General features: G+C 34.5%; 1 protein-coding gene across 1 annotated transcript in view; it reads right to left on the minus strand.

The window, feature by feature from the left end:
- Positions 1–12026, minus strand: part of PTPN12 (protein tyrosine phosphatase non-receptor type 12) — a 93196-nt gene that overhangs the window by 31873 nt on the left and 49297 nt on the right. The window contains exons 6-9 of the mRNA XM_045827956.1: positions 11033–11104; positions 7138–7197; positions 2750–2892; positions 107–173 (exon numbers count right to left, since the gene is read on the minus strand). Of these exons, the coding sequence (XP_045683912.1) occupies positions 107–173; positions 2750–2892; positions 7138–7197; positions 11033–11104 (342 nt within the window). The remainder of the gene's footprint in view (positions 1–106; positions 174–2749; positions 2893–7137; positions 7198–11032; positions 11105–12026) is intronic.

Below are 12026 nucleotides of genomic sequence, written 5' to 3' on the forward strand. Positions count from 1 at the left end.
TAACATGTACAACAAAACATATGCTGAAATTTACAGAAATTGGTCATTATATTTGAAAATCCTAACAGATAAATTGGATGTACTGTTATATAAAAATTATTCTTACCCCAGCTTTTAGTAAATTCCATGTATAATCTATGGCACAAATGGCACCTGTTCTTCCACAGCCTGCACTATGAATACAAAGTTTTAAAAAATTTTTTGATTTTTATGATTAAACTACAAATATTAAAAACACAATATTTAGAAGCAAAAAATATCATTTAAGAAATCTGACAAAATCCTACTTATAGTACTTAAAGTACTATACATGCATGGTAAACATCCATAACATTAGTATTTGCATTTTGTTTTTATTAGAGTTAAAGAACTGCCAATGGTAAGCGACTCAGAATACCTAGGAGCCTTTACTATGGAAGTCTAATTCTACCTCAGAAAACCTTGTCTAGCTAACAAAATATCTGGCAGAGATAAATTTATTCAATGTTTAAAAACAGTTCTGGTGCTTTAGAATAGAAGAGAGAACAGTGCATTATTTCAATCTGCAAAAGGTACAGGAAAGATGAAGAATGCTGCAAGCCCTGAGATCGATTTGAACACCAGCAATGATTCACCAAAAGATCACGGTTGCACCTCACTTCCTGAAGAACTAATAGAACCTGGAGAATGTAAAATAAAATACCACAGGATTTTTATTTTAAAACATGACAAAAATACTTTAGAGTAACTTATTCTCAATTAGAGGGAGGCAATAAGCATCTCAAGATTGAGAGTCACTATGAGCAATTAAAAGTATTACTAACATCACTAGAATAATTTTTGGGCAGAAAAAAGTTGAGCATTATTTTTCTGTGTATTTAAAAAAATCAGAAGTACTCTGTTAAACATGTAACCTAGAAGGTCCTGATAAAGTACATTATAAGCAACTTAATATAATTTTTAAAAAGCTCTTAATGATCAATAATATTCATTTTAAACTGATACATATGTCAATTTCACACATTTCTAAAACATTTCTAGAAATCTATAGTCAAGAATTACTAGAGCTGAATAATATGTACTTAAAACTTCATGGTTTTAAAAATATAATATTAAAAAAACAGAGAACCACACAAATAAAACAAAACGGGAAAGTTCAGAAACAGATCTGAGTATATTTAAGTGTATATCACATAATGGTGGATTCTTCAATCAAAGGGTTTCCTTCTGTTCAACTAGAACACTCAAACAAAGGGCACAGGAAGTTAGCTAACAACAGAGGGCAAAAATCAAATTCTTAACCTCATACCTTAATCATAAAAAAATTACAAATGAATTAAAAACAAAATGTTCAACTATAAAGTGCTAAAAAATATAGGCAAACTTTAAGCACTACTGTGTCAGGGAAGGACTTTAAGCTTATCTCAATAGACAGAAATCATAAAGAGATTCACATCTCTAACTACAAAACAATTTAAAATTTAGACGTCACAAAAGAAGCAGAATAAAAACCATGACTAAAAGTTAACATCCCCAACATATAAAGAACATGTAATGTATAATTATTAAGAGATAAATGACTACTACTATAAAATAACTGGCAAAGAATACAAGCAAGCAATTCCCCCCCCCCCCCAATAAGCTTGACTATCAGAGGCATTAAAACAAACAAAAAGTCTTGGGGTGACTCTGGAGCAAACAGGTCCTCCCACAAACTGGTAGTGGTAGGACTAAATATCATTAACATCAACTTTATTTAAATTAAAAAATAACTCTGCATTAAAAACTTCACATCCTTTGACTTAGAAATCCTACTTTTAGATATCTATCCTTAGGAATTAATTACAGATGTGTTCAAAGATTTCACTGTAAGATTGGCCACTGAATATTTAAACTGTTGTTTATAATTTCAAATAACTTGTAAAGAAGTCAGAATTTGCTTTATCTTTTAATTTTACAATTAAATATGTTTTTTTCTTTTTAACTAATTACTTGATTAAAAGGTCAACTAACCACTGAAACAACTAAAGGGAAATACTTTTTAATTAACCAAGTTGTTAACTGATTGTTCCCAAGTCCATCAGCAAGTTATCTTTTCTGGCTAATAAATAAAAAAGTAGCCCTTTCACTTCACTAATGTAGGCATTACAACTAGATTAACTGAATAAACTATCTTCAGTGTTCCATCTCCACTAAAAAAAAATCTTTTAACTACTAAATATGCCAGTAAATCTCCAAGTCATTTAAAGAGGCAAATTAAGAGCAGTTTTATGAAGTAAATACTATGAATGTAAGTCTTTTTAAAAATCTGACGTGGCCCTGGCTGGGGTGGCTCAAATAGTTGGGAGCATCACCCTGAGAACCAAAGGGTCATGGGTTCAGTTGTCAGTCAGGAAACATGCCTGGATTTTGGGTTCAGTCCCCAGCTGGTAAGTGCAAGAGACAACCAATTGATGTTTCTCTCCCTCTTCTCCTCCCTTCTCCCGTCTCTAAAATCAATAAGCATGTCCTTAGGTGAGGATTAAAAACAAAAACCCTCTCTCCATGGCCTAGCTTTATAAACATTTATTTAAAAAACAATCTAATGTAATTTAAAGAAGAAGAGATGGAAAAATGCCTCAGGATTCAGGGCGCTTTTATGATTTGGAAACCCATGTAATTATCTAATGAAAATCCAAAACTTAGGTTTCAAATATGATATATCTATCACTCATAATATAACACCAGCCATATTCCAAACTATTTAAAAATCTGGAAAATACTTTTGTACCTGCAATGGATACAAATAGGCACATCTTCATGTTCCTGGTATTTCCTCATTAAGCTTATCATATCCAGAATAGAATCAAACGATGAGGGAACATCATGGTCTGGCCAGTTCACATAGTGGAACTGATAAAGCCTCCGAGATTCCTTCAAGAATAACAAAAACTCAGTAATTATGTAAATACATTTATAAATTTTAAAACATAAAGAAACACTGCATCTCACTTTGCTGCCATTTCTAAGAATAGTCATGTGGTATATTTAGTGTTACATTTAAACAACAACAACAAAAACGAATGATAGTCCACATTTCCTGACTATCACATGCCTAGTATTGATCTAAGGGATTCATGTGTAAAAATTTATTTAATCCCCATGTAATGCCACAAGGAAGGTACTATTAATATTATCTTCAATTTACAGGTAAGAAAACTGAGACAGAATGATTAAACAACTGACCTAACATTTCATAACAAGTGACAAATGTGGGATCAGGAAGCCCTACCTCCAGAGCATGCTCTTTAACCATTAAATTATATATACTATTTAATTGCTCTACAGCATTAAATGGATATACAACATATCATAAGCACTGTGTTATAATCTATTATAATTAGAAGACTAACATCACATTTAAACTGAAAAAGAAAATTAGAAATGAACCTATCTAACTCCAAGCCCATTTGTCTTATTTCAGGTCAGTATGGTGTGGGAAGTCCCATCCCCCAATACTTTCAGGGGATCTATGAGTTCTAGACTATTTTCATAATAATAATAAGGTGTTAATTTGACCTTTTCACTTTCATTCCCTCACATATGTACAGCAGGGTCTTCCAAACACTACATGACTTATATGGAATTAAAATAAACCACATCTATCCAGACCAGTAGAGGGGCGGAGATTCAGAACAGGCAGGTCCCATATCCACCAATGATGGATCAAATCTGGGAGGGACATCTCAGGAGCCCCAGCCCCACATCAGGACCCCCAACTCAGGGTTCCAGTGCCAAGAAAACTCCCTAAAACTTCTGGCTGCAAAAACCAACAGGGGCAGACTGAGTAGGTGAAAGTAAGTTCTGGAGTCCCAAGCAGTTCCTCTTAAAGAACCCCCAAAGGAACTTACTCAGACTCCCTTCCTCTGAGCTCTAGCACCAGGGTAGCAGCATGAAAGGCACCAGTGGCATGGGGCGGGGGGGCGCATGCGGAGAATTGTAATGTACGGCATCAAAGGGAGAGCTGGGGGACAGTTTTCTCCCTTTTTTGAACCCTCCCACTCAGAGCCACAGAGCCAGAAGGCAGATGCCATATCTTGAGACTTCATGAACCTGGCTAACACAGTTTGCCCCACCCTGGAGATCCCCTGAGACTCTGGCCCCCCAAATTTACAGCTGTTAACAGCAGCTGTTCCATATGAATGGCTGATCTTGGCTCAACTTCCTAAATCCTCCCAAACAAGCAACAGCAGGCAATAGTCAGCACTCTCCCTACCTCTTGATAAATGGCCCCGGGCCAGGCACTAGCAGCAGCCAGCCTAGATTCACAGCTTGGCTTCACCTGGGAATCTCCAAGCCCAGCACAAGCAGCAGCCACCTCAGACTACTTTATAGCCCAGGCAGGGTGGCCCTGGGCCTGTACCATGTGGAAAACCCCAAAGCCTATGCACACAGTGTAAAGCTACAAACCACGTTGGAGCACCACCACCCTGTACTGCACAGCTGATCCTCCAGAGGGTGGAGATCGATGGTCAGTGGTCACAGCCAGTCCTTGCAGCTGAGTGGCCTGAGTAAATCCCCCACTGACCAGCCAACATCAGTCAAGACTCAACTACAAAAGGAGGGTGTACTTAGCCCACACAAAGGGCACATCTCAAGTACCCAGCTTGAGTGATGGGAGGCTGTGCCACTAGACCCTACAGAACACCTACTACATTAGGCCATGCTACCAAGACAGGGAGACATAGCAGCCCTAATTAATACATAGAAACAAACATAAGGAGGCTACTTAAAGGAGGAGACAAAGAAACATGGCCCAAATGAAAGAACAGAACCAAACTGAAAAAACAAAACAACAAAAATCCCCTAAACAAAATGGAGATAAGCAATCTATCAGATGTAAAGTTCAAAACACTGGTTATAAGGATGATCAAGGAACTTAGTGAGGACCTCAACAGCACAAAATATATCCAGTCTGAAATTAAGGATTCACTAATTGAAATAAAGAACAATTTACCGAGAAACAACAGTAAAGTGGATTAAGCTGAGAATCAAATCAATGATCTGGAACATAAGGAAGCAAAAAACAACCAATCAGAACAAAAAAAGAAAAAAGAATCCAGAAAAACAAGGACAGTGTAAAAAGCTGCTGTGACAACTATAAGCATTCCAACATTTGAATCATAGGAATGCCAGAAGAAGAGAAAGAGGAAGAAACCAAAAATCTATTTGAAAAAATAATGAAAGAAAACTTCCCTAATTTGGTGAAGGAAATAGACATGCAAGTCCAGGAAGCAGAGAGAGTCCCAAACAAGATGGATGCAGAGGCCCACTCCAAGATACATAATAATTAAAATGCCAATGGTTAAAGAGATAATCTTAAAAGCAGCAAGAGAAAAGCAGAGAGTTACCTACAAAGGATCTCCCATGAAACTGCCAGCTGATTTCTCAACAGACACTTTTCAGGCTAAAAGGGATTGGCAAGAAGTATTCAAAGCAGTGAAAAGCAAGGACCTATGACCTAGATTACTCTATCCAGCAAAACTAACATTTAGAATCGAAGGGCAGATAAAGTGCTTCCCAGACAAGGCAAAGCTAAAGAAGTTCATCACCACCAAACCATCAGTATATAAAATGTTGAAGGGACTTATTTAAAAAAAAGATCAAAATGATGAACTTTAAAATGGCAATACATAAGTATCAAAAATTGATTCTAAAAAGCAAACTAAACAAAGAACAGAAATAGAATCATAGATATAGAGAACATTGGGATAGTGGTCAGTGGGGAGGGGAAAGGTGAAAATATTAAGAATACGAATTACCAGTTATAGAATAGGCAGGGGGATGTAAAATACAGTATAGAAAATGGAGTTGCCAAAGAACTTACATGCATGACCCACGGACATGAACAAAGGAGGGAGATTGCCTGAGGGAGTATGTGTGTGAGGGGGTGCTGGGTGGAAGGGGACGAAAGAGAAAAACTGGGACAACTGTAATAGCATAATCAATAAAAATAAGAAAATAAATTTTAAAAATAAAGAAAATGCCTTACTTTAAATTTCAAAAATAGTAAATATTAAAAGTTATAACCCACATAAATAAAAGCTCCTAGAATCTTCAATAATTTTTAAGAATGTTTTCAGTCCTATCAAAATGCTTTGAGATCAGCTATTCTAGGCATTTAACTGAAAGAGTTACCTGCTTTGAATCCAGATTAAAACTGTATTTAAATTCTATTTCTGTCATTTACTGAGTAACGTTAAGTAAGTTACTTAACTTCTTAAAGACTCTGTCTTTATATCTATGTGCAATGCAGATAACAGTATCTACACCACAATAGAGTTAGGAGTTGAAATGTCTCACACACTACTGAAATTTAGTAAGGTACCTATTGTTATTACTGTAAGTTAAGAAGTAGCAACCAAAGTATAATAAATGACTCAAATAAAGGGACATGATTATTAGTCAAGTCAGGGGGACAGTAAAAGTATTGGAACCATGTCTTCTTGTAAATAGTAAGGCAGGAGTTGCAAGTATGTTTACAAATGCACTGGAAGGGGAAGAATAATGGACTCCATGGACAAATTAGATTACAGATAACAAAAATAAGCTAAATTAAGATAATAAAAAATACAGAAATTGAGGAAGAGGTAGACAAGCATTCTCTAATGTCCATTAGAATTTTCTTTTATTTCTTCCTAGACAAATTATCATTTTATATAGCTCTGAAACACTGAAATCAAGTGTTTAAAGTAAAAACAATATATCTAAATGACTTAGCTCTGACAGTGGCCTATCCTCTTCTGAAATATTATAAACTGCAGAAGTGGATAATAATCATCTAAACAATGCTATAATCTGCTATTGCAATAAAGAAAATATATTTGCAGCAAAGAAACCAACCATTCCAAATACAGTAAATTTATTTTGGGGACTGCTATATTCTAAGTAAGTTAAAATTTATATTACTGTTATTTAAACTAAATTATCTAATTTGGTAAATACAAAGCTGAAGATACTAAATGCTCAAGATACTAAGGAAATATTACATTCTGATTTTCTTCATTATTGCACAGAACTAAAAAAAAATTAAGTCTCTTTTATGTGAGATAAAATATGATTTATGTCTTCTCTTTAAAAATTATCCTTAAAAATTACCTCTAAATAAAAAATACTTACATTCTGAAATTCAAGTAAGAGTGTCCTAATGAAGTAGTCTGTTCTTGCTTGTTCAGCTTCCTAAAGGGAAACACTTGTGAGTCAGTGACAACATTAAAACAAAAACAGTACACAGCAAAAGAAACAGTTAACTTCATATTTAAAGTCCACAATATTAAAATCAACATTTAAACTTCCCGGTGTACTTAGTAATTATAAAAACCGCCATCCTAAAATTCATGAATTTAAGTTTCATTTTTGTGTGTGTATATATATATTTTTGTTTGTTCTTATGTTTACTTTTTCTAGTCAATGCAAAGCGAACTTTATTGAGGTCCCAGGGCCATGGGGTTCAGACAGAAGGCCACTTTTTGGGCTGAGGAGGTGGTAGAGGGGTCTTATTTAACCTTCTTGGTGTGTCTACACTTCTTGTGGCAACTGACAGCACAGGGGTACAGGCAGGCATAACACTAGCAGCAGATCATCTTCTTGCAGTCATACTTCTGAGCAACCTGGCAAAGGGTGGGCTCAAATATGCCACCCTGCAGAGTCCACCAAGGGCAGGCTGGACTCTTTCTGAATGTTGTAGAATAGACATTGTGGCTATCCTCTAGCTGTTTGCCAGCATAAACAAGATGCTGCTGGTCACATGGGATGCCCTCCTTGTCTTGTATTTTAACTTTGACATTCTCACTGGTGTTACTGAGCTCAACCACAACGGTGATGGTCTTGCCAGTCAGGTTCTTCACAAAAATCTGCATTTCTGTGTCTGCTGGGGACACTGCTCTGCCACCTTATTGAGGGGAAAGAGGGTAGTGCTCTGTTCATAATTTTAAACAGAAGTGTCTGTTAACCAATTTACTTAGCTAAAAGTTTATCACCCAATAAAAGTAACCACCATCACCAGAATTATTTAATAGTAATAATGCAAACAAAATGTGACTTCTTAGTACCTATCACCATCTTCAATCATTTCATCTTTCCAATAGAGTTTGTTTTTCCTTACTAAACACTCAACTCTCAGTTAACTGGATGCCAAACAGAGAAGAGTATACATTCAGAAATTCCCAAATTGTTATTCTGATTAAGGATAAGATAACCACTTTAAAAGTCTTTTATTGTCATTTGTCAAAGTGTTAGAATAAAGACTCTAGGTCAGTTTGTCCCTAAGCAAACTATCCTTTACCTTAGCAGTTAAAACCAAAACAGTCTAGGACAGTGATTGTCAAGAGCAACATATTGTTTTATTAATAAAAACAATCCCATATTATCACTGCTTTAATTTTTAAAATCCTACTAATTCATTTTGAACTTTCCAAATAACATTAAAGTAAGAGTATGTTTTTTACTTCCATCCAAAATGAGTATGGATGAAAACACTGGCCTAAGACTTAATTTTCTCTGGCCTGTAAAGGATGAGTTTTACAATCTGTTTTTGGATTTGTAGGCCATAAAGTCTCTATCTACTCAAATTTTGCTGTTGAGAGAGGCAAACATGTAAATTAACAGGCCTGGTTGTACTCCAACAAAACTTTATTTACTAAACAAGCAGTGGATTAGATTGACTCATGGATACTGGGTCAACATCTGGTCTAAGTGATTTACATGCAGCAACACACAACTGAGCTTCTGCTAGCCAGTCTTTCCTGCTTCTACAAACACTTTACCCTCCTTATCCCCAAACCGAGAGCGCTCCTCATTCTGTCCTTCCTCAGTCTCAGACACTCTGATTGCCAAGTAATCAAGTCACTCACTTACTATGGTTATTTTCACCAACTTGCTATCATCTATTTCTAAATCTGATTTTTATTTACATCAGTTCTAACAAAATCTAAGTTGTTTGAATCAACAAAAAGATAAACAAATTACCTTTCATTTTGAAATCTTATAAAAAAAATTTTGCTTCTTCAGCAAGTATCAATCCTAATGCTGACAAATTAAACTGGCTGTTACTAATCAAATCAAACCTCACCAAGACGACTTCTTAATTATCTTTTAGTTCAACTGAACAACTACCCCCCAAAATCAATTCATCTTTTTTCAGATTATAAATGATTTCTTTCTCTTCTCTATTCATCATTATAAGTTGTTTTACTTTTCCTGATCCCCTTACTAATCAAAAATTAAGTTGTTTTGTTGTTCAGTGTTAAGCGTACATATTTTCACTTTGAATTTTACAATACTGAGTACAGTTATCTTATTACATTTAAATTTGCAAATGTTCAACACAACCACATTGCACAGAACTAGGTTTCCTGCATTCTTAGCATTACGGAACACTTTTTGGGTTGGTGAGGGGGAGGGTGTTCCCTCATAGAAGTAGACAATGCGGAATGTATTGGTTTTCTTAATTTCAAATAATACGAAATGCAGTATGATTTTTTAATGTTTATATTTAACTCACAAATAGTTCATTCTAACAATACTTTAGAGTACTGACTGCATATTAAACCCAGGCAGTTGCACTATTGAGTTATAGTTAACATTACAAAAACACAATGTATTTATAAAGGAGATTGTGTGATACAAGTTGAGTCCTTTTCTGTATCATCAACCCAGGAAGCACTAAACTTTGAGTATGCATCAGAGGAATTCAGAAGTTTTACGTACAAATAAGTCATAAAATGATGGACTTCCTGAACACACCAGTTGCCAGTAAAATGACACAAACTTTTTCATTTAACCATGTAAAACAAAGCCAAAAACAAGCAATTCTGAGATGGGCAATAGAAGATCGGATTAACTTTTGTGTCAACTTGGCTAGGCCAAAGAGTGGTCATATCAAATAATTGATATTTGGTGAAACATTATTCTTGGTGTTCCTGTGAAGGTATTTGGAGTAAGAATATTATGATCAGTGAGTGGACTTGGAGTACAGCAGACGGCCCTCTATAATATGAGTGAACCGTATCTACTTAGTCTAGGCCTAAATAGAACAAAAGGACCAGTTACCCCCAAGAGACAGAATTCTCCAGATGACTGCTTTCATCTGCAAAAATCAATTCTTCTTTACAACAAACTGTCTTTGAACTGGAACTGAACATTAGCACCTAGTCTCTAGCTTGCCCATCCACCCTGCAGATTTTGTACCTACCAGTCTCCATAACAATGTGAGCCCATTCCATATAATTAATCTGTTTCTCTCTATATATACACATCCTATTGATTCTGTTTCTCTGGAAAACCCTGACTAACATAGGTAAATTATTTTTCATGTTTGTTCAATCATAGGTCTTTTGAGTTGAGTAAACAAGAAAATATATTTCTTTCAGCTAATTAAGAAAGATGCCATCATGTGTAACCCAAGCAAACTGTAGTTTTTATTTTAAACCTCATTTATATTTTACCTTTTTTCTTTCATTAGTTTTTTCAAATTAATTTCTCAGATTTGTGTTGAGAATTTCAATTTAATTCATTTCAAGAGCTCATTAAATGGTTGTATATTTTAGGTTTCTTAACAAACTGTCTGCCATAAGGGATCAATCTTTATATGTAGGATGGCAATTCTTAGAGCTATCTTTGTAAAATATTTAATTAGAACATCCTGGAGAGTGTGACAGATATGAAAGATAAACATGATAAACTGTGGTCATCAAGGGTTTCAAATATATCACTCAAAGCACAGTTACTCCATTTACTCATATACTTATTAACGTATATACAAAGACTAACACAATTAACATAAGCAAGTGATTTATGTATTTATGAAAAGTCAACCTCAAAGTTTCTAATTTTTAAAGTGGTATAAAAACAAACATTATCAATATTTGTTTAGTATAATTAAGTATAGATTTACAATGGAAACACTGTGTGCTTAGCTTATATAAAAAAAGGATTCACACTGTATTGTAATTTAATTATTGGTTTAGCATGCCAATTTTCTGATTAAACAATGTACATAAAAACAGGTACTTACACAAGAAATTTTAAATGGTGCAAATGTTATAGGATCTTCTCCATATAAAGGCCAGTAGCGCTCACATTTTTTCTGTTGTCCAAAAAAGAAAGTTAGTAATCCATAGGATAGTTTTTCTTGACCTTTTATAAATATTTTGTGTCCCAGTGTTCAGCTTCTTGTTGCTTGCCAGAAAACAGAATAATTGCCATCAGTAGGCAAGGATCTGAGAGAGCTCAAAGTTATCCAATCGTTCTTAAAGATGAGCTATTCTATCTACCCCAAGATTGATCTTAAGAACATTATTAACAACGTCCTCTAGGAAAAAAAAACAACTGCTTTTGGTACAAGATCTATTTAGAATGAAGGATTTCCAGGCAAGATTCAAAGCCTACACAATTAAAATCCCTATAATATCTGGCTGAAATCTCATCAATTGTAAAATCTGTGGCTTAGTGGAAAGAGTATTCTGTTTGGTAGCAAAAGAATTTCACAAGTACTAATTTTCCTGTTTAACTGATCTTTAGTTCTTTTACCTGTAGAAATGGGAATGATAATTCTTATCTTATATAACTGTTGCGAGTACTAAATAACAGTATATTTCAATGTTATATTGATGATAAAAAATACTCATTAATACAAGCATAATGAATAATGTAAACTATCCACTTTTATTTGAAATCACAGAAAGTGTAACCAGTTTCTCCCCTTATCTTTCTGTTTTACACAGGTATAGAAATAGAACACTCAATTTTCATTGGCTTTCTAATATCAAAGCTCATCATATTAGAAGATTTGGTTAAGAAAAAACTAACTTAATAAAATATACAATGATTCTGATGCTAAGAAATGAAACCACTTTAAAACCCACTAAAATGAAAGCCTTTAAGTGATACTCTAGCTTAAAAGAAACCTTCAGACAGTGGGAAATGTATCAGTTCTAAGTTCTTATACTTTCAAATATAGTTTAAGTAGAATTATTATTACCTACAGACTAGAATTAACCCTAAACTAA

The sequence above is a fragment of the Phyllostomus hastatus genome, unplaced genomic scaffold (genome assembly GCF_019186645.2).
Source record: "Phyllostomus hastatus isolate PE091 unplaced genomic scaffold, TTU_PhHast_1.1 phas_scaffold_78, whole genome shotgun sequence".
Taxonomy (NCBI): Eukaryota; Metazoa; Chordata; class Mammalia; order Chiroptera; family Phyllostomidae; genus Phyllostomus; species Phyllostomus hastatus.